This window comes from Bombina bombina, chromosome 6, assembly GCF_027579735.1.
Source record: "Bombina bombina isolate aBomBom1 chromosome 6, aBomBom1.pri, whole genome shotgun sequence".
NCBI classification, from domain to species: domain Eukaryota; kingdom Metazoa; phylum Chordata; class Amphibia; order Anura; family Bombinatoridae; genus Bombina; species Bombina bombina.
Genome location: NC_069504.1, coordinates 1,058,729,199 through 1,058,752,809, shown reverse-complemented (window position 1 = coordinate 1,058,752,809; position 23,611 = coordinate 1,058,729,199). Strand labels below are relative to the sequence as shown.

Below are 23,611 nucleotides of genomic sequence, written 5' to 3'. Positions count from 1 at the left end.
TATCTGGAGGGCCCTGCACCCTGATGTCGATGACTACACTTGTTATTCGACCCCCTTTCAGTCTTTTTCTCGGCTTGATTATTTTTTTTGTCACTCATGGACATTACAGACGGTTGCGGCGGCTAGGATTGTACCCTGCGTTTGGTCGGATCATGATGCAGTAGTTGTAGATATCACTTTCTCTCCCTCTGGGGAGGGTAGACACTCTTGGCGTCTACCAGAACACCTCCTCGCGGACCCACAAATCCCAATTTGGATACGGGAAATAGAGGTTTTTTTTAATATAAATGATACGGGAACTACATCTGCGCTAACCCTGTGGGCGTCGCTTAAGGCCTATCTCCGCGGACTCTTCATGCAGAAGTCCTCAGAGATTAGACGACACAGAGGAGCCAGCCTAGCCCAACTGTATCATGACTACTCTATCTCTAGGACTCAACTCAGAAAAGCCAGAACAGACTCCTTGGTCAGGAGGGTTCAGAATCTCAAAAAACATATTGAAACTTATGAACTAGAGAGGGTCCAGAGAGGACTTTATCTCCTGAAGCAGAGATACTACCACAAAGGAGACAGGGCGGACCGACTCCTGGCCCACAAACTTCAACAGAAAACCTTATTGAACAAGATAGCTTATATCAAAAGAGATAGCAGAAAATTTTATTCTCCTAGTGATATAGGAGATGTCTTCGCAGACTACTACAGTGGTTTATACCAGATATCTGCTGACCCCTGTTCCCACTATAGGCCGGCACACGCCATCCCCAAGTTTCTACACAAACTTCAACTGCCGCAGGTTCCAGATGATATGAGAGATCTTCTCACTGCCCCTTTCACAGTGGAGGAGATTGAGAAGACGATCAAAAGTCTTAAGGCACATAAATCTCCTGGGCCGGATGGCTTCGATGCCATGTTTTATAAAAAATTTATTACCCCATTATGTCCTCTTCTTGCCCGAGTGTTTGGTGAGGCCATGGATGCTGGTAGCTTCCCCCGGGAATTCCTAGAGGCATCAATCATAACTATACCCAAACCTGGGAAGAGCCCTGATCTATGTGAGAATTACCGCCCAATATCTCTTATAAATGGAGATGTTAAACTATACGCAAAAAATTTAGCCTCAAGGCTGAATAAAACCCTTCCAGGTCTGATCCACCAAGATCAGGTGGGATTTACTCCGGGACGACAAGGCTCAGACAATACCAGGCGCCTGTTGAATATCTTCTCTGAGACAGCCGCACTTAAGATCCCACTGGTTACCCTGTCAGATGCTGAGAAAGCATTCGACAGGGTCCGGTGGGAATATATGATTGAGGTCCTGCGTTCTTTTGGATTCCCCTCTGCATTTATCACAGCGGTAATGGCCCTATACTCAGGCCCATCCGCTAGAGTCAGAGGACTGGGGTTTGTATCTAGAGCTTTTGAGATTAAGAACGGCACGAGACAGGGGTGTCCCCTGTCGCCACTTCTTTTTGCTCTCATGATGGAACCGCTGGCAACGAAACTTCGAGCATCCCCCTCTATACAACCCCTGGTGTTACATGATATCCCGCAAGTCCTAGCACTATTCGCGGATGACCTGACAATCTTTTTAGCAAATCCTGAGGAGTCGCTCCCTGAATTGTTCAAGATCTTGACCGAGTTTGCTAACCTAACATATTACAAGCTCAACTACACCAAGACTGAAGCCTATGCTATTGGTCTAGATGAGACCACTCTGGAGATCCTGAGAAGAACATATCCATTTAAATGGTCAACCGAAGGACTGAAGCACCTGGGGGTAGTGCTCTCTCATGACCCTAAACGAATAGTGACTGCAAATTACGGGTCACTACTCAAGGAATTCCAACAGACTGTCTCTAGTTGGAAGGTGCCGGAGGTCTCCTGGACGGGTAGAGTTGCGGCTGTAAAGATGCTCTTACTCCCAAAGCTGATCTATTTCTTTCGGTGCCTCCAGGTTCCTGTTCCGGCATATCTTCTCAACCACTTTCAATCCATCTTTACTAAATACGTGTGGAAGGGACGCCACGTGCGGCTTCCCCTGACCCAACTACAAAAGCCAAAACGATGCGGAGGCTTGTCGATGCCAAACATTACATTATACTATAAGGCTGCTATGCTCTCGAATATTACCGCCTGGGGGGTGAGGGATTGCTCTGCAAGATGGTACCAAATAGAGCAGGGCTCATTGCCAGCTGGTGTGGACTTGGCCAATCTCATATGGATCCCAGATCACGCAGAAGTACTGAGCGGAATACATTGCCGCACAATCAGGACCTGTCTGAAGCTTTGGAGAGAGCTGCGATCTCTTGATTCGATGGCCCCGCACCCCTCCCCTATACACTCCATCAAAGCTTTAATGCAGTGCCTTCCTGAATCGCACCCCAGGAAATGGGAAGCCCTAGGGATCGGACTACTCTCAGATCTATATAGGGGAGACGCTCTGGCTATCCCACCCCAAGCTTATCCGACAGACAACTTCCCTAGAGAGTTGCAATTTGAATATCTCCGCTTAGTTTCGCTCCTTTTATCCTGGGGATTTCAGAAAACTAACATGAGAGTGCTCACCAACTGGGAGAGGAGGTGGTTGGTTGGTAGGCCTCTACGTGGCTCGCTATCGTTCCACTACAGAATCCTCCTTAACTGCCCTCACTTCTTAAAAACCTGGACCACAGAGGACTGGGAGAGAGACTTGGGGGTAGTGAAATCAGACGATAAATGGCAGCGTGCTCTCCAGGATGTTGGTGCAGCGGTGCGCTGCTCCAACCTCTTCGAACTATATCTTAAAATCCTACTTCGGTGGCATTGGGTCCCAACCAGGCTGCACAGAATATATCCCTCCAAATCAGCGGACTGTTGGAGAGGATGCGCCCAGCGAGGTACCCACCTGCATATCTGGTGGGAATGCCCCAAACTGAACCAATTTTGGACTCGGGTAGCGAGGCTGCTCCGGAGACTGGGTCTGGTGGATGACCTCACAGGAGATACGGCGCTCTTTCATCTTGGATTGCAGAGCCTCCCAAGGGCATCCCGCCTACTAGGTGTTGTCATCCTTTTAGCGGCAAAACTAGTTATAGCTAGGCAATGGATGAAACAAACCCCGGTTACACTTACCCCAGTCCTTGAGTCCTTGGATTACATTCAAAACATGGAAGAATACACGTTAAGGGTCGAAGGTCGTTATGACTTCTATTGCTCTATATGGTTGACATGGGAAGAGTTTAGGAGACCTGACAATGCCGACGCTCTGGGGGACGAACAGATAGTTGAACAACTCTAACCCTGGGTTGTGGTCTTGGCGGCCCGGTTACTCCTCCATCCTTCAGTGATCCTCCGCTCTCCCCCCCCCCCCCCCCCCTTTTTTTTTTTTTTTCCCCACTCCCTTCCTCCCCCCCTACCCCACTTCTTTTCCTACCTTTCCCTCCCCCCACCTCTTGACCATGGTTCTCGTGGAAATACCCCTTCACTGTAATCATAAGTTGACCTCCAGATGTTCCCCCCTTCAGAACCTAACAAATACCACAATGTTTGTCTTAAGATGACAATTACTCAAAACTTAGTTTCTTCTCTATATGTCCTATACTGCGAACCCTTGATCCTGAGAGTTTTTATCTCCCGATAAGTACCAGTTTACAGGGCCCATAAGTGGTCCTAAGTTACACTGTTGACGCTTGCATGTTATGTTAACTTATTATAAGAAAAGAGGCATTATTAAGGTCAATACCATGTTCCCATTATAGCTCAGTGTACCTATGTTTGATAGAAGGAATTATTGTCATATAATACTGTTTGAGATATTGTCCTTGCTACTGTGATTGTAATTTGACTTATTTCATTGCCTCAATAAAAATAAAATGTAAAAAAAAAATTAAAAAAAAAAATATATTGTGGATATAAACTGACCTTGCTGAACAATAGACAGAATAGTCTCCATTTTGAATGTAGAAACCCTGACCAACTTGTTTTGGGCATTCAGATCCAAAACTGATCTGAAAAATACCTCCTTCTATAGAACCATGAAGATTTGAATAAAATCCCATCCAACAATGGAACAGGAACAAACCCTCCCATAGCTTCTAGATCCAAAATTGATTGAAAAAAAGGCTTGAGCCTTCAAAGCATATTCAAGTACATTGGACAAAATAAACCTTCCCCTGGGAGGCCTTGTTCTGAAACCTATCCGATAACCCTGAGACACTATATTCAGAACCCAGGGATCTGAAACAGACTGGAACCAAACCTCCTGGGGGGAAAAAAGACACACCCTTCCCCCTACCAGTGCCCCTAGATCGGGGGATGTACTTTCATGCAGATTTGGAAGTATGTATAGCTTTTTTAGATTGCTTAGACATGTTCCAATTGGCAGGCAGGACCAGAGGGACTTTGCTTACAAGAGGAGGAATCAGATTTCTGCTCCCTATTCTGACGAAAAGGACAAAAGCGGTTAGAATCCTTAGACTTAACCCTGGACTTATTGTTCTGAAGAAGATAAGCTCCTTTACCTTCGGTAAGAGTAGAAATAATATAATCCAAATCAGAGTCAAACAACTTCTTTGCTTGAAAAGAAAGATACAAGTCTAGATTTAGAAGCCATATCAACAGACCAAGATTTTAACCATAAAGCTCTTCTAGAAAGAACTGCCAAAGACATACATTTGGCATTAATCTTAATGATATGAAATACAGGAGCACAAATAAATGAATTAGTAAATTTAAGCAATCCTAAAAGGTTAAAAAATCTACACTAACAGAATTAACAGAAAACTACTCGGAGATACTATTTAACTAAATAGAAGCAGCAACAATGTCAGCAATAGAAATAGCTGGCCTAAATAAGTAACCTGCTTGCAAAAAGGCCCTTCTGTGAAAAGATTTGTATTTCCTATCAAAAGGGTCCTTAAAAGAAGTATCATCCAGAGGAATAGTAGTATGCTTGGCCAGAGTAGAAATAGCCCCACCTACCTTAGGGACAGTACAGGGCCGGACTGGGACAAAAAAAAAGGCCCTGGACATTTTGAAGCATAGAGGCCCACTCCCCCCCCCCTCCTCTGCTCACCACTTCTTATTTAACCGTACTTTAGGTAGGGTGTAGGACCTTAAAGGGATACTAAACCAAAAAAATTCCTACATCATTCAGATAAAGCATGCAATTTTAAGCAACTTTCTAATTTACTCCTATTATCAATTTTTTCTTCGTTCTCTTGCTATCTTTATTTAAAAAGTAGGGATGTAAAGCTTAGGAGCCGGCCCATTTTTGGTTCATAACATGGGTTATGCTTGCTTATTGGTTTGCTAAATGTAACCACCAATAAGCAAGCGCTATCCATGGTGCTGAACCTAAAATGGTCTGTCTCATAAGCTTTACATTCCTGCTTTTTAAATAAAGATAGCCAGAGAATGAATACATTTTGATAATAGGAGTAAATTAGAAAGTTGCTTAAAATTGCTGCTCTATCTGATTCATGAAAGACAGAAATTGGGTTTAGTGTCCCTTTAACTGGTGCAGCAGAAACCTAGAAACTGATTTCTTAGTTTAGACATGCTACATATTAAAGAACTGTTACCTAAATAAGTTTTTTTAATATAACATGTTTGCAGAACATCTTCTCTATAGCATATATGTCTGACTGAAGCCATAGCCAAAATGACATTCCACTGAACCAATAATCTGACCCTTCACCCTTGTCAGAGAGATTTCTGACTACTAACATGTCAACTGCTTCACTGATCACAGCTGAAAGGGCCTGAAACACTATGAACAACTTTAAATGTGCAGCTTGAGTTGCCACTGCACAGGGATTTTAAAGCAGATGATGAAACATGATCTTATCTGCTTTGCAATCCCCATACAACCGCAGTCCGCAGCAAAGGAGTACATGGGCGGTTGTTAAATCCCCACAAAAAGAGCTTGAGGAAAGGAAAAAATGTACCCCCTCTTAAAGTATCTCCTTAAAAACTTACTAGACCAGGCCCGCTAAAAATGCGTAAGGGCAAACAAACTTCACATCTGATGACAGGATAGAGCACTAACAAAGAGGGAGCGCGTGCAAAACCTGATGCAAATAAAGGAAAAATCATGCCAAAGCCTGACATGTGCAAATCCAATGCTCGGGAAAAACTACTAAATTGTGCAAAAAAACCTGATGTGTGCAAACCAGAGAGCACAGTGCACTTTCCCGACACACGCAGACCCGAAAGTTGACATGTGCAAAAAACAAACAAACTGGTGAATGCAAAAGAGAGGACTAATAAAAGGGGAATAACCTAAGTAGAGATTCTGCCCCAGGGTTATTTATGTATAAAGAAAAAATAAATATATATATAAATGTAATATTATTTACCAAGAAAGCTAAACCAGTACTGAAATATATCAGCAAAAGATAAGGAATAAGAATATACTAAAGAACCAGCAAAAGGAGGCAAAGGCCATGTCCCTGTGACACCTGTGGAAGGATTGTGACTAATTTCCCATGAGGTAAGAAATAAGACACAACCCATACTCCATACATATCCCTCTGACAAATCAGGGCATTCTGAGGGGAAATAGGCCTCAACTCAGTCTGAGAACCCCTCTCATTGAAGAATCACATGCACATCTTCATTCTTTACCTTCCTCTAGCAGAGGCAGAGACAAGACTCAGATGCCAGTGAGGTGGGAGGAGTTTTATAAAATGCTTGTGGTTTGGGAATCTTTGCTTCCTCCTAGTGGCAGGAAAGACTAATTCCCAGGAGTAATGGATTGTGGACTCTCACCACTTGTATGAAAGAAATCTGTAATCTATGTTTTTAAAATGCTTCAAATTGCCCAGACTGGCTATTTGATTTGCATCAATTGCAAATGGTGTTTAATATCCCTTTAAAAACAAGTTTGTTAACTTGTTTCACTTTTGGAAAAAGAAAAACCTTACAAGCTTTTTGAGACTGTCTTCCTTAAAGGACATTATGGCAACTGTCCATTGTATTTATATCTATACCATTAATGTCTTTGGAATGATATCATTGTATGGTGTTAGATATGCATTAATAAAGCTTGTTTTTAAAAAAAAATAATAAAAAAAAAAATAATGCTTACCTGATAATTTCCTTTACTTCAGACGTAAAGAGTCCACAGCTGCATTCATTACTTTTGCTAATTCAGAACCTGGCCACCAGGAGGAGACAAAGACAACAAAAGCTTAAATACCTCTCCCACTTCCCCCATCCCCCAGTCATTCTGCCGAGAAACAAGGAACAGTAGAAGCAGCATAGGGTAAAAAAGGTGCAAAACAAAAATAACCGACGGGGAGCTGTGGACTCTTTCCGTCTGAAGAAAAGGAAATTATCATCAGGTAAGCATAATTTATGTTTTTCTTCATAAACGGAAAGAGTCCACAGCTGCATTCATTACTTTTGGGAAAACAATACCCAATGCTAAAATGGGAGGGTACAAAAGGAGGCCCATTCTGAGGGCACCAGGCCTAAACCCATACTCCAGAATAACCCAGCTTCGTCCAAAAGCTGAGAAAAAAACTTTGAAAAATGAAAAAGGCCCAAGGATACTGACCCACAGATCGTCCATAAGCCTTGTTAGAGACCGCAGGAACTAGACTCGAATGAGCCAACAGCCTCCAAGAGACACCATCAACCGCCAGTCTGTCTCCAAACAACAAACCCATATTAAAGAAGGGGATCAAACAGCCGTATGCTCCGAAAGGAGAAGACACGGAGAAGACATCCATAAAGGATACCTGAGAACCCTAAAAAGGGTACAACAAAAATCTTAAAAAGGGCCCAAACGAGCCTCAAGAACGCAGGGCGAAAATCCCAGAGGGCCAAGCCGAAGAGACCCAACCAGTCTCGTATAACAAGGGTGGCAACACCCAACTCTAGTTTGCTCAAAATCCACGGAATCAAGACTTAGAGAATGAAAAAGAGAAGTGAATGTTCCCTAAACAAAGTGTATCCACACCGTAGAAGGTAACTGAAGATGGGAACCCCAAAAACCGTTAATCTCATGCAACAACTCAGATAGGGACAACCCCTGACGGAAACACCTGAAGAGTCAGAACGCTGTATGCTGCTGTATGTTGCTGTCATCAGAAGCTGAATCTAGAATTTTTAAAAATACAAGCAAAGGTAGATGAGGTTAGGTACAAATCCTAACCTACAGCTTGCTGGACGTCCAGCTAACCAGCTGACGCCTCCAGACCTTTCCACAAAATTCTAAACGTGGAAAAGAAGCAGAGCCCCCCAAGGAAGGCTCCTCAAACCTCGATGACCCGAGGACAAAATTAGCAGAGCAACAGATCTCAATCCTGCTCCAAACACTGGACCAGCTCAAGCGACAGGCATGTCAGATGACAGGGGAAGCAAACCCGACCCCAAGCCCGCCAGGGAATGGAAGAATGGGGAATAAGCCATCCCAACAGAGCTCGGATGCCAACCCGTTCTCTCCTTCAACATAATGCACTTCCAACCCCCTAGGACTTGGAATAGAGAAAAATGCATAGATCCTAGAAAGACCTGGCACAACTCTCAGTGAGTGTCTCGGCATGGAGAGAGTATTCTCCAAACAGCTGGACGAACAAGTCACAGAGCAGCCTGGCTGCTGCCTCTCCTACTAAAAAGGTACTTGTTCCGCAAACCAGTGCATTAACAAGTGCTTTGAGAGAAGCCGGAACAAACAACCTTCAGAAACTGTTTATGGGACTTTTCCCACTCGTCACTGCCTTCAGAGCCTCTGAGAGCAACCGGTTTGCCGAGACAGGCGCAGAACCCTCTTCTAGGCAGCCCAGCACAGAGAGGTACATAACTATCTGTCTCCTCCTGCACACAAGACAGGACCACAACCCTCCCGAGAGAGGAGACCCCACTGCTGAAGGAGTCAATCTACCCCCCCAAAGGGGGAGGGCACAGAAAGAAAACGGCACACATACCCACAAGGATGTGAGAAGGCTGTAGGCTAATCAGTCAAGGACCGAATGAATAATCATCCATGTCACCACTGTTGATGGAACGGAGAAAAACTCCACGGAAAAAAGGGATCACAATCCCTCCTAAAGACAAATCAGCCCACGCTGAACACAATAAGACCCCTAAAACTGCGACCCAGAGCCGTCTCAAAAAGACAGACGTCTCCAGGGAGCATAAGGTACCCCCGTCTGCAGAAAGCAGACCTCACAGGGGATGAATCCGGGCTAACCCAAAAAACCGGGCATATGAATCGCTCATAAATTTCCAGCCCAAAGAGAAGAGAACTCCCCTAGCAGGAGGCGAACTCTCCACCAACAAGGTGCTAGGCCGTAGTCATGCAAATTACTCTAGAGCCCAAAGTGCACCAAGAACCACACAGTGAAGTCCAAGACTAAGGGAAATAACTATGAGAACAGAGTTCACCCGAAGAGAGAGAACAAAAAAGACTAGTTTCCATAATCCTCTCAGATTATCCTTCCAGAGGACCCCCCCAAAGAAGAATGCAGAGCATCCTGATTCTGGCGGAACGTCCCTTAAGCGAAAGCTAGGAAAGGAGGAAACCCTAATATGGAACTACGAACTCCCGAAAGCAGAAAAGAGCTACACGGCCCTCAACGTCTGCCAGTAAAAAACGGACGATGTCCAAACAGGCTCGACCCTAAGGAAGAGACCTCAAGAGGGAATAAGTCCTAAAAGGACAATCCCAAGGAACCTTGAAAAGGCAAGACCACCAGCGAACTGGTTGCACGAAGAACCTAAATCCTTCAACCTCACAACGGGAAGGAAACACTCTAGATCCCGAAAGCGGAAACCAACAGAGAATGTTGTAACAGATCTCAACGGAGACCCGGCCAATATAGACAGAAAGGCTAATGAGGACCGAACATAATCCTCCATGCCCCTAGACAAACCACGGATCATCAAATCCTCTCGGAATACTAGCTGAAAACTTGTAAAAGAAAACAAATAGTGGGAACCACTCAACGCCCTAAACGGACCAGCCAGGCATAACATGCACCATGTGTCTGAAATAGGCCTTAAAAACAGAAGGATTGGTACCCAGTGAGGACCAGCCTGAAACCAAGGGCCCATTACTGAAGGCCACATCAGTCACCCACTTAAGAGGGAGAGATCAACAACAGACAACAGAAGACTAAAACACGTCTTCGTGTAGAAGTAACCAGTGCGACCACAAAATCGCGAGTATCAATTCCAGAGAAGAAAATTCCCAAAGGAATGTTATAACAAACATGAGCTTTAAACCAAATAAAATCCATCCTACCGGATTAAAATAATAGATAAAATAATAGATAAGACAACCCGTAGGTTATCGCCCAGGAAGAAAGGACACTCCTGCAGGACCAGCCCAACAGGAATCCGAGTCTTCCAAGCTCAGAACTGGAAGATACTCAAGAAAACAAGACAATAAGAAGATTACGTAATCTCCTTATGTCTAATCGTGCATGCCATCCACATCGGAAGACTGAGGTGGGATCCTTCAACAACGCCAAAACGTGCCTCAGTAGAACACGAAGGCACGCCAGTCTATAACGAAAGGCATAACTTACCTCCGCCGGGGCAAACGATGACCCTGGCCCCGAAGGTTGACCCCCTGAAGCCTCAGGGACAGTCACTCCCCCAGAGGGCTGAACTGGACCAGGAGATCCCCCACTTGACGAGCCCTGGTTAACAGAACACGGACAATATCTTAAACACACTCCTGGGAGATGTAAATGCGCCAGCGCCAAAGATATGGCCATGCGGAACCGTGTCGTAACCTCCGGAGGAAACAAGCAACCCTCCAGAGAAGAATAAGCCGCATTTGGGTTACCTGCATGCGTAGTAAGAGTTGGTTGTAGGGAACGCGCCTCGCGGGAAACCGAATCCCCAGAAGAGGATGGCTCAGCGGATCCCTGGTTCCCCGATCCCGAGGAACGGAGCACTCTAAAAACGGCATCCTGAACATAACTGATGGACATGTATCACCCGGGCCAATTCATATTCTTCGCAAGAAGTAGAATCAGAATCAGAGACATCGGTCTCTAAAAAATCAGAATCCTCCATAACTGGGATATTGATAAAAAAATGGACCAAAAATAAAAATACAAGCGGCACCTTACACCCCCAATGGCTGGGGCATTGGACACTCACCACCTCCTATGAACCAGACAGCAGCGAACTAGAATTTCTCCGTCACCACACGGTCAGGAATGCGGAAATGGAGAGCCAGAATGTGACCAGGCCCAGTCACAAGGTGTACCGTGCAGTCCATTAAAAAGTGCGCCCAACCATAAAGAACGCGTCACTTGCAATAGGTTGTTATGTTCCGAAATAGCCATGAGCCCAATTATCCCTACACATTAGCAGACAATCGTACAACAAACATGATTAAACCCCCCTATTCAATAATCCCCCTCAGAAGATATTAACCCTTGATTCCAAGATACAAAAGGAGCCTCACCGACACCCTGTATTTCAAGTTCTGCCCGCAAGGTTGTAGCCTCACGGATAAACTGTTTTAATTACAAGACATTTATGATGAAAGTAAAATGAAACAATCTTACTGGAATCTACCCCGTGGAGCAGGAACACGGCCCTTCAAGTGTGACAGATAGTAGTGTCGCTTCTGCCATGGACTTGAAAGAAGAAAGCAGGCAGCGAAACTCGTCAACGCTTATTGCTTGTGGATTTGTTAATCTGAGTCGACATGGTTTCACAGGAAGACTCTCCCTGCATCTCCGGACTCTAACTTTCACCCATGCTCTCACTGAGAGGCTAACAGGACTACTTAAAACTCCAGCCCCATTCCCAAGAGTACTACCTTCCATAAGAGACTATCGAAAAAACTTCTGACACTTCTCTGCCAACCTCCTGGGATGAAAGGCAAAGAATGACTGGGGGATGGAGGAAGGGTGAGAGGTATTTAAGCCTTTGGCTGGGGTGTCTTTGCCTCCTCCTGGTGGCCAGGTTCTGAATTCCCAAAAGTAATGAATGCAGCTGTGGACTCTTTCCGTTGATGAAGAAAATATGATTCAATAATGACAGGGCATCACTGTCAAGCAATGGCATTGTTCTTGTCTCCCAACGATCAATCTGACCCTAAGTCCCTTAATAATGGACATTTATTTTTTGTTTGTGAAGATAAATTTGCTTAAAGGGATATGAAACCCAAATTTATTCTTTCATGATTCAGATAGAACATGCAATTTTAAAGAACTTTCTAATTTACACAAATATTTACATTTTTCTTTCTCTTGGTATCTTTATTTAAAAAAGCAGTAATGTAAAGCTTAGGAGCCTGCCCATTTTTGGTTCAGTACACTGGGTAGCACTTGCTGATTGGTGGCTACATTTACATTTTAACAGTTCTCTTTCATATGCATGGCAGATTTATGTTTAATGTCACTTTAACGGAACAGTCAAAATCAAAATTCCATGATCCTCTTTTAACCCAATTGTGCTTTTTACAGAGGAGAACGTTCCCAAAGTATAAAGTATATCAGTCTGATCCTCCCTAGTAAGGTCTGTCCAGTCCCGAAATACCAGGCAATCCTCCTCTGAACAAGGAACATGGCAACTCCAGATGGTCGATTCGGCCATCTGTCGGCCTCATCAGTGAGGTGCAGCCATATCCCTCTAAGCACATTGGGCAGGGAGTCCACGTCTGACGTCCTCAGGGTCGTTATTCAAATACATACATAGAGAGAAGCAGTATACCAGGAACAAACAACTCCGTACCGTGTTTAATGGAGAGTTGCAACCTGGGAGCAGCCTCTCTTAGTACAAATGTTCTTTTCACAGAACACTTCTCTTTCTGTATGTATTTGCATTGCTACTCTGGGGTTGATTTTCAACAAAGGATAACGAAAGAAAAAAGCAAATTGGATAATAAAAGTAAACTGCAAAAAATAAAAAAAAAACGGCATGCTCTATCTGAATCATGAAAGTTTAATTTTGACATTACTGTCCTTTTAAAGGGAAAGTCTACTCCAGAATTGTTATTGTTTAAAAACAATTTACGTAAGAATTTACCTGATAAATTAATTTCTTTCATATTGGCATGAGTCCATGAAATAGTGACGTATGGGATATACATTCCTACCAGGAGGGGCAAAGTTTCCCAAACCTCAAAATGCCTATAAATACACCCCTCACTACACCCACAATTCAGTTTAACGAATAGCCAAGAAGTGGGGTGATAAGAAAGGAGCAAAAGCATCAACAAGGAATTGGAATAATTGTGCTTTATACAAAAAATCATAACCACCACAAAAAAGGGTGGGTCTCATGGACTCTTGCCAATATGAAAGAAATGAATTTATCAGGTAAATTCTTACATAAATTAGGTTTTCTTTCATGTAATTGGCAAGAGTCCATGAGCTAGTGACGTATGGGATAGCAAATACCCAAGATGTGGAACTCCACGCAAGATTCACTAGAGAGGGAGGGATAAAAATAAAGACAGCCAATTCCGCTGAAAAATTAATCCACAACTCAAATCAAAAGTTTTAATCTTTATAATGAAAAAAAATGAAATTGTAAGCAGAAGAATCAAACTGAAACAGCTGCCTGAAGTACTTTTCTACCAAAAACTGCTTATGAAAAAGAAAAAACATCAAAATGGTAGAATTTAGTAAAAGTATGCAAAGAAGACCAAGTTGCTGCTTTGCAAATCTGATCAACAGAAGCTTCATTCTTAAAAGCCCAGGAAGTGGAAACAGACCTAGTAGAATGAGCTGTAATCCTCTGAGGCGGGGATTTACCCGACTCCAAATAAGCATGATGAATCAAAAGCTTTAAACAAGATGTCAAAGAAATGGCAGAAGCCTCCTGACTTTTCCTAGAACCAGAAAAGATAACAAATAGACTAGAAGTCTTTCTGAAATCTTTAGTAGCTTCAACATAATATTTCAAAGCTCTTACCACATCCAAAGCATGTAAAGATCTCTCCAGAGAATTCTTAGGATTAGGACACAACAAAGGGACAACAATTTCTCTACTAATGTTGGAATTCACAACTTTAGGTAAAAATTTAAATGAAGTCCGCAAAACCGCCTTATCCTGATGAAAAATTAGAAAAGGAGAATCACAAGAAAGAGCAGATAATTCAGAAACTCTTCTAGCAGAAGAGATGGCCAAAAGGAACAATACTTTCCAAAAAAGCAATTTAAATGTCCAGAGAATGCATAGGCTCAAACAGAGAAGCCTGTAAAGCCTTCAAAACCAGATTAAGACTCCAAGGAGGAGAGATTGATTTAATGACAGGCTTGATACGAACCAAAGCCTGTACAAAACAATGAATGTCAGGAAGATTAGCAATTTTTTCTGTGAAACAGAACAGAAAGAGAAGAGATTTGTCCTTTCAAGGAACTTGCAGACAAACCCTTATCTAAACCATCCTGAAGAAACTGTAAAATTCTAGAAATTCTAAAAAAATGCCAAGAGAATTTATGAGAAGAACACCATGAAATGTAAGTCTTCCAAACTCGGTAATAAACCTTTCTAGACACAGATTTACAAGCCTGCAACATAGTATTAAACACCGAGTCAGAGGAACCTCTATGACTAAGCACTAAGTGTTCAATCTCCATACCTTCAAATTTAATGATTTGAGATCCTGATGGAAAAATGGGCCTTGAGATAGAAGGTCTGGCCTTAACGGAAGTGGCCAAGGTTGGCAACTGGACATCCGAACAAGATCCGCATACCAAAACCTGTGTGGCCATGCTGGAGCCACCAGCAGTACAAACGAACACTCCATTATGACTATGGAAATCACTCTTGGAAGAAGAACTAGAGGCGGAAAGATATAAGCAGGTTGATAACTCCAAGGAAGTGTCAACGTATCCACTGCTTCAGCCTGAGGATCCCTGGACCTGGACAGATACCTGGGAAGTTTCCTGTTTAGATGAGAAGCCATCAGATCTATTTCTGGAAGCCCTCACATCTGAAAAAACACATCTGGGTGAAGAGACCACTCTCCCGGATGTAAAGTCTGGCGACTGAGATAATCCGCTTCCCAATTGTCTATACCTGGGATATGGACCGCAGAAATTAAACAGGAGCTGGATTCCGCCCAAGCAAGTATCCGAGATACTTCTTTCATAGCTTGAGGACTGTGAGTCCCACCTTGATGATTGACATATGCCACAGTTGTGACATTGTCTGTCTTAAAACAAAAACGGTTCTCTCTTCAGAAGAGGCCAAAACTGAAGAGCTCTGAGAATCGCACGGAGTTCCAAAATATTGATTGGTAAACTTGCCTCTTGAGATTTCGAAACCCCCTGAGCTGTCAGAGATCCCCAAACAGCTCCCCAACCTGAAAGACTCGCATCTGTTGTGATCACAGTCCAGGTTGGACGAACAAAAGAGGCCCCTTGAACTAAATGATGTTGATCTAACCACCAAGTCAGAGATAGTCGAACATTGGGATTCAAGGATATTAATTGTGATATCTTTGTATAATCCCTACACCATTGATTCAGCATACAAAGCTGAAGAGATCTCATGTGAACTAACTAAGGGGATCGCGTCCGATGCTGCAGTCATGAGATCTAAAACCTCCATGCACATAGCTACTGAAGGGAATGATTGAAACTGAAGGTTCCGACAAGCTGCAACCAATTTCAGACGTCTCTTGTCTGTTAGAGACAAAGTCATGGATACGGAATCTATTTGGAAACCTAAAAAGGTTACCCTTGTCTGAGGAGTCAAATAACTTTTTGGTAAATTGATCCTCCAACCATGTCTCTGAAGAAACAACACTAGTTGATTTGTGTGAGATTCTGCAGAACATAAATACTGAGCAAGTACCAAGATATCGTCCAAATAAGGAAACACCGCAATACCCCGCTCTCTGATTACAGAGAGTAGGGCACCGAGAACCTTTGAAAAGATCCTTGGAGCTGTCGCTAGGCCAAAAGGAAGAGCAAAAATTGGTAATGCTTGTCTAGAAAAAAAGGAAAAACAGGAACTGATAGTGATCTGGATGAATCGGAATATGAAGATATGCATCCTGTAAGTCTATTGTGGACATATAATGCCCTTGCTGAACAAAAGGCAGAATAGTCCTTATAGTCACCATTTTGAAAGTTGGTATTCTTACATAACGATTCAAAATTTTTAGATCCAGAACTGGTCTGAAAGAATTCTCCTTCTTTGGGACAATGAACATATTTTAATAAAACCCCAGACCCCGTTCCTGAACAGGAACTGGCACAATAACCCCAGATACCTCAAGGTCTGAAACACACTTCAGGAAAGCCTGAGCCTTTTCTGGGTTCGCTGGAATGCGTGAGAGAAAGAAACTTTTCACAGGCGGTCTTACTTTGAAACCTTTTCTGTACCCTTGAGAAACAATGTTCTGAATCCAATGATTTTTGATTGAATTGATCCAAACATCCTTGAAAAATCTTAGTCTGCCCTCTACCAGCTGAGCTGGAATGAAGGCTGCACCTTCATGCGGATTTGGGGGCTGATTTAGATCTTTTAAATGGCTTGGATTTATTCCAGACTGAAGAAGGCTTCCAATTGGAAACCGTTCCCTTAGGGGAAGGATCAAGTTTCTGTTCCTTATTTTGTCGAAAGGAACGAAAACGGTTAGCAGCCTTAAATTTACCCTTAGTAACCCAGTGACAGTTGAAATAATTGAATCCAACTGAGAACCAAATAATTTATTACCTTGGAAAGAAAGAGATAGCAACGTTGATTTAGAAGTCATATCAGCATTCCAAGATTTAAGCCATAAAGCTCTTCTAGCTAATATAGCTAAAGACATATATCTGACATCAATTCTAAAGATATCAAAAATGGCATCACAAATGAAATTATTAGCATGTTGAATTAACTTAATGCTATACACATTATGATCTGATACTTGTTGAGCTAGGGTTTCCAACCAAAAAGTTAAAGGAGCTGCAACATCAGCCAAAGAAATAGCAGGCCTAAGAAGATGACCCGAACATAAATAAGCCTTCCTTAGATAAGATTCAAGTTTCCTATCTAAAGGATCTTTAAAAGAAGTACTATCTGCAGTAGGAATAGTAGTATGTTTAGCAAGAGTAGAGATGGCCCCATCAACTTTGGGGATCTTTTTCCCAAAACTCCAATCTATCAGTCGGCAAAGGATACAGTTTCTTAAACCTTGAAGGAGTAAAAGTAGTACACAGTCTATTCCATTCCCTAGAAATCACATCTGAAATAGCATCAGGAACTGGAAAAACCTCAGGAATAACTACATGAGGTTTAAAAACCGAATTTAAACGTTTACTAGTTTTAATATCAAGAGGACTAGTCTCCTCCATATCTAATGCAATCAACACCTCTTTTAATAAGGAACGAATATACTCCATTTTAAATAAGTATGAAGATTTGTCAGTGTCAATATTTGAGGAAAAATCTTCTGAACCAGATAGATCCTCATCAGAGATAGATAAATCAGAATGTTGCCGGTCATTTAAAAATTCATCAATCTTATGAGAAGTTTTAAAAGACCTTTTACGTTTATTAGAAGGTGGTATGACAGACAAACCCTTCTGATTGGAATTAGAAACAAATTCTCTCACATTAACAGGAATATCCTGAGCATTAGAAGTTGAAGGAACAACAGGTAATGGATTACTAATAATGGAAATATTGTCTGCATTTAAAAGTTTATCATGACAACTATCACAAACTACAGCCAGAGGAACAGTTACCACAAGTTTACAACAAATGCACTTAGCTTTGGTAGAATCGACATCAGGCAGCAGGATTCCAGTAGCAGATTCTGAGACAGGGTCAGATTGAGACATCTTGCAATATGTAATAGAAAAAATAACATATAAAGCAAAATGATCAATTTCCTTATATGACAGTTTCAGGAATGGGAAAAAATGCAAACAAAATAAGCCTCTGGAAACCAGAAGCAAAATGAAATAAAGACTTAAATAATGTCAAAAGTCTGGCACCAAGTATGATGCCCACAATTGACAAAATATTTTTTGGCGCCAAGAACGTCTGCAACAAATACGAGCGTCATAGATGACGCAACCACGTAAAAACTCTCTGCGCCAACTAAGACAACGAAAATACGTCAACAAGCGTAATTCTCACGCCAAAAAAGTCTTGCGCCAAGAATGATGCAATAAATTATAGCATTTTGCGCTCCTGCGAGCCTAACAGCCCGCAATTTAGAAAAGAGAGTCAATTTGAAAATTTCAGGTAAGAATTTTTTTTATTTTTTTTTATATATATGCATTTCCCAGATATGAAACGGACAGTCTGCAAAAAGGAAATATACTGATAAACCTGAATCATGGCAAATATAAGTACAAACATATATTTAGAACTTTACATATAAAGTGCCAAACCATAGCTGAGAGTGTCTTAGATAAAAGGAAAACATACTTACCAAAAGAGTATATCGTCAATCTGAAAATGGAGGTAGGAGATGAATCTCTACGACCGATAACAGAGAACCTATGAAATAGATCCTCGTTAGGCTGACCATTGTATTCAATAGGTAATACTACCTTCGCATCCCTGTCATTCTCTGCACTCTGAGAGGAACCGGGATTCAGCATGCTGAGAAGCGCATATCAACGTAGAAATCTTGCACAAACTTACTTCACCATCTCCATAGGAGGCAAAGTTTGTAAAACTGAATTGTGGTTCTGGTGGGGGTGTATTTATAGGCATTTTGAGGTTTGGGAAACTTTGCCCTCGTGGTAGGAATGTATATCCCATACGTCACTAGCTCGTGGACTCTTGCCAATTACAAGAAAGAATGATAGATAATCCCTTTATTACCCGTTCCCCTGTTTTGCATAACTAACATGGTTATATTAATATACTTTTTACCTCTGTGATTACCTTGTATCTAAACCTTTGCAGACTGCCCCCATTTCAGTTGTTTTGTCAGACTTGCATTTAGCCAATCAGTGCCTTCTCACTTGTAAATTTAGGGCGTGGTCACAATGTTATCTATATAAAACACATGAAATTGCGCCCTCTAGCTATGAAAAACTGCCAAACGCATTGAAATAAGGGATGGCCTTCAAGGTTTTAGAAATTAGCATATGAGCCTGCCTAGGTTTAGCTTTCAACAAAGAATACCAAAAGAACAAAGAAAAACTGATTATAAAAGTGAATTGGATTCCCTCTCTAAATCAAGAAAGTTCAATTTTGACTACACTGTCCCTTTAAGTTTATGTTAGACCTATTACCAGTTATACCTCATTGCTGGAAAATGACTTCAGTATTGTTAAGGGTTAACATTCACAGTTTCCTGTACTGGAAGGCATTCTTTCTTAAGTATTTATGTGGGAGGGTCATGTTATGCTCAGAGGTGAACAGAAGCACCCATCTTGCCTCTCCTCTGCCACAAGGCATGTGAATCAGTCAAGTGGGAACATTGTTTTTTTCTTCTAACTTATAAGCATTAACATGTACCTACATTATGACAAGACAGGGCTAAACCTAGGTATCCAAGCTAGTAATAACCTGCAGGCATACAGAATTAGATAGTACCTTATTCCAGCCACTCGTATGTAGGGCAGTTTCATCAGCTTGTTGTCTGAATATCTCATATGTTAGGGACCTGTCATAAAAAACAAAGTTTTAAAACTGGGTATCCCAAAAATCACTGCAGACAGAGATCACTGCTCCGCAACATGGTAACAAGGAGAAAGACATTAATGGGAGGGATCGGTAAACAAATATTTTATTCAGGCCTGCAACAACCTATATTCATTTAAAAGGTATGTTTCCCTTAGATTTTCAACCCAGCACCCAAAAAAAAAAAAAGCTTGCATTTTAACAATATTTATTGAATTCAATAATTAATTTAAAGATTTCCAGAAATTACAAAAAAGCATAGTTGTATATGACTTTGACTGACATTACATGCAAATATGGGTTACGGCAGAAACTTGCCCCAAGCACGATTATGTTAGTGGCGATATATACAGCAGGAGAGAGTTAACATAGAAACATAGAATTTGACGGTAGATAAGAACCAAAAAGGCTCATCAAGTCTACCCATATTACATGTTACTTTTCCTTAGGATAGCCTTATGCATGTCCCAGGCATTTTTAAATTCCTTTACAGTCTTTGTGTTTACCACCTCAAATGGAAGTTTATTCCATGAATCCACCACCCTTTCTGTAAAAAAATGCTTCCTCAAATTTCTCCTGAATCTGCTACCCTCTAACTTTAGATTGTGACCCCTTGTTTTGGCATTTATTTTTTTGTGAAAAATGCTTTCAGCTTCTATTTTATTAAGTCCCTTCATATATTTGAAGGTTTCTATCATGTCACCTCTTTCCCTTCTATCCTCTAAACTATACATATTTAGATCATAGAGTCTTTCTTTGTACGTTTTAGATTTTAGACCATGTACCATTTTAGTAGCCCTCCTTTGGACAGCTTCTAGTTTATTTATATCTTTCTGAAGATATGGTCTCCAGAACTGTACACAGTATTCCATATTTGGTCTAACTAATGATCTGTAAAGTGGCATAAGAACCTTGCTATTTCTGCTACTAAAACCTCTTCCAATGTAACCAAGCATTTGACTGGCCTTGCTGGCTGCAAAAGAACAAAGCAAAATTGATTATAAAAGTGAATTGGAAAGTTGTTTAAAATTGGATTCCCTCTCTAAATCAAGAAAGTTCAATTCTGACTACACTGTCCCTTTAAGTTTATGTTAGACCTATTACCTCATGTACACGTTAGCTGCACATTATTTTAAATATGTCAGTTAATTGCCATCAAAACAGTGAAACAAGTAGGTATTTAGATTTGGATATAAATAATAAAATTCTAGGTTGCAGGTGGAGGGCCTTGCCACCTACCTCTGGAGGCCAATGCTTGCTTGCCAGGCATTTGGTGGAACTATTTTCACTACGCTGGAATTATTTTTATTTTTTTGTGCACACAGTTTAGTTGAGCATTAGATGGGACATTTGCCTCAAATTTTGTATGGGCATTACTTATGGATACTAGTGATAGAGGAGGAACAGAACAAAGGAAAATGTGACCTACCCACTCAAGAGTTTCTCCAGGGCTTTGTTCAAGGGCTGCTGGATCTCAGGAACCAGCTTCTCTGACAGATGAGTCAGGCATTCTTCCACTAAAGTGTCTGGACTGGCTGGGCTGAAGACTGGAGACGTGTGCATGTCAAACCCTGTGGTGGAGAATTCTGGCAGGAGTAAGAATGTAAGATGGGTGAGAAAATAAAAACGAAATTTATGCTTATCTGATAAATGTATTTATTTCTTGACACGGTGAGTCCACGGATCATCTAATTACTATTGGGAATATCCCTCCTGCCCAGCAGGAGGCGGCAAAGAGCACCACAGCAAAGCTGTTAAATATCACCTCCCTTCCCTCCAACCTCAGTCATTCGAACCGAAGAAAAAGGAGAGAAAGGAAGCAACAAGGTGCAGAGGTGTCTGAGGTTTATAACATGACAAAAACCTGTCTTAGAAAAACAGGGCGGGCCGTGGAATCACCGTGTCAAGAAATAAATTTATCAGGTAAGCATAAATTTAGTTTTCTTTCTAATGACACGGTGAGTCCACGGATCATCTAATTACTATTGGGAATCAATACCCAAGCTAGAGGACACAGATGATAAGGGAGGGACAAGACAGGGAACCTAAACGGAAGGCAGCACTGCTTGAAGAACCTTTCTCCCAAAAGAAGCCTCAGCCGAGGCAAAAGTATCAAATTTATAGAATTTTGAAAAAGTGTGAAGAGAGGACCAAGTTGCAGCCTTGCAAATCTGTTCCACAGAAGCTTCTGATTCAACGCTGTGATTGGAGGAAGCCAGATTCCTCATTTTAGACCCAGGAAGAAACTTTGCGACGGGTGGAGGAAGCTGGAGCTGCTGTGAAGTTTAAAAGGTAAGTTTTTTTTCTCAACAGGAGTGAAATGTAAATTTTGATGAATTAAAGTGCCCCTGTTTTTAATCAAATTTTTAAAAAACGGGTACTTTAGCATCAAAATTGACATTCACTTTAAGTCATCAAAATTTACATTTCACTTGTGTTTTGAAAAAATACTTACCTTTTAAACATGACAGCAGCTTCCTTCGGTCGTTGCAAGCCATTTCTGAATGCCCAGGAAGAAGAAACAGCCCTCGTAGAATGAGCCGTAACTCTCTCAGGAGGCTGCTGTCCAACAGTTTCATCGGCAAAGAGAATGATACTCTTCAGCCACAAAGAAAGAGAAGTAGCCATAGCTTTCTGTCCCTTAGGTTTCCCAGAGAAGACCACAAACAGAGCAGAAGACTGATGAAAATCGCCTGTAAAAAGAATTTCAATGCACGCACCACGTCTAGATTGTGCAGCAGATGTTCCTTCTGAGAAGGTGGTTTAGGACACAAGGAAGGAACAACAATCTCCTGATTAATGTTCCGATCAGAGAAACCCAAACTTAGTTCGCAAAACTGCCATATCTGAATGAAAAATAAGGTAAGGAGACTCATACTGTTATGCCGAGAGCTCTGAAACTCTACGAACAGATGAAATAGCAACAAGAAACAAAACTTTCCAAGATAACAACTTAATATCTAAGGAATGCAGAGCCTGTTGAAGAACTTTAAAAACTAAGTTAAGACTCCAGGGAGGAGTAACCGGCTTAAACACAGGCCTGATCCTGACCAAGGCCTGACAGAACGATTGCACGTCTGGGACATCCGCCAGAAGTTTATGTAACAAAATAGACAAGGCAGATATTTGACCCTTTAGGGAGCTTGCCGATAAACACTTCTCCAAACCCTCTTGGAGAAAAGACAAAATTCTAGGAATCCGAACTCTACTCCAAGAGTAGCCTTTGGATTCACACCAATACAGATATTTACACCATGTCTTATGGTAAATCTTTCTAGTCACAGGCTTACGAGCCTGAATCATGGTCTCAATGACCGACTCTGAAAATCCATGCTTAGATAAAAACAGAATTTATGTTTACCTGATAAATTACTTTCTCCAACGGTGTGTCCGGTCCACGGCGTCATCCTTACTTGTGGGATATTCTCTTCCCCAACAGGAAATGGCAAAGAGCCCAGCAAAGCTGGTCACATGATCCCTCCTAGGCTCCGCCTACCCCAGTCATTCGACCGACGTTAAGGAGGAATATTTGCATAGGAGAAACCATATGGTACCGTGGTGACTGTAGTTAAAGAAAATAAATTATCAGACCTGATTAAAAAAACCAGGGCGGGCCGTGGACCGGACACACCATTGGAGAAAGTAATTTATCAGGTAAACATAAATTCTGTTTTCTCCAACATAGGTGTGTCCGGTCCACGGCGTCATCCTTACTTGTGGGAACCAATACCAAAGCTTTAGGACACGGATGAAGGGAGGGAGCAAATCAGGTCACCTAAATGGAAGGCACCACGGCTTGCAAAACCTTTCTCCCAAAAATAGCCTCAGAAGAAGCAAAAGTATCAAACTTGTAAAATTTGGTAAAAGTGTGCAGTGAAGACCAAGTCGCTGCCCTACATATCTGATCAACAGAAGCCTCGTTCTTGAAGGCCCATGTGGAAGCCACAGCCCTAGTGGAATGAGCCGTGATTCTTTCGGGAGGCTGCCGTCCGGCAGTCTCGTAAGCCAATCTGATGATGCTTTTAATCCAAAAAGAGAGAGAGGTAGAAGTTGCTTTTTGACCTCT

At 41.9% G+C, this 23,611-nt stretch overlaps 1 protein-coding gene across 2 annotated transcripts in view; it reads right to left on the bottom strand.

Moving 5' to 3' along the window:
- Positions 1-23,611, bottom strand: part of BCL2L13 (BCL2 like 13) — a 313,718-nt gene that overhangs the window by 156,100 nt on the left and 134,007 nt on the right. For both annotated transcript variants that reach the window (XM_053718878.1, XM_053718879.1), the window contains exons 4-5: positions 20,975-21,131; positions 19,459-19,528 (exon numbers count right to left, since the gene is read on the bottom strand). In XM_053718878.1, the coding sequence (XP_053574853.1) occupies positions 19,459-19,528; positions 20,975-21,131 (227 nt within the window). The remainder of the gene's footprint in view (positions 1-19,458; positions 19,529-20,974; positions 21,132-23,611) is intronic.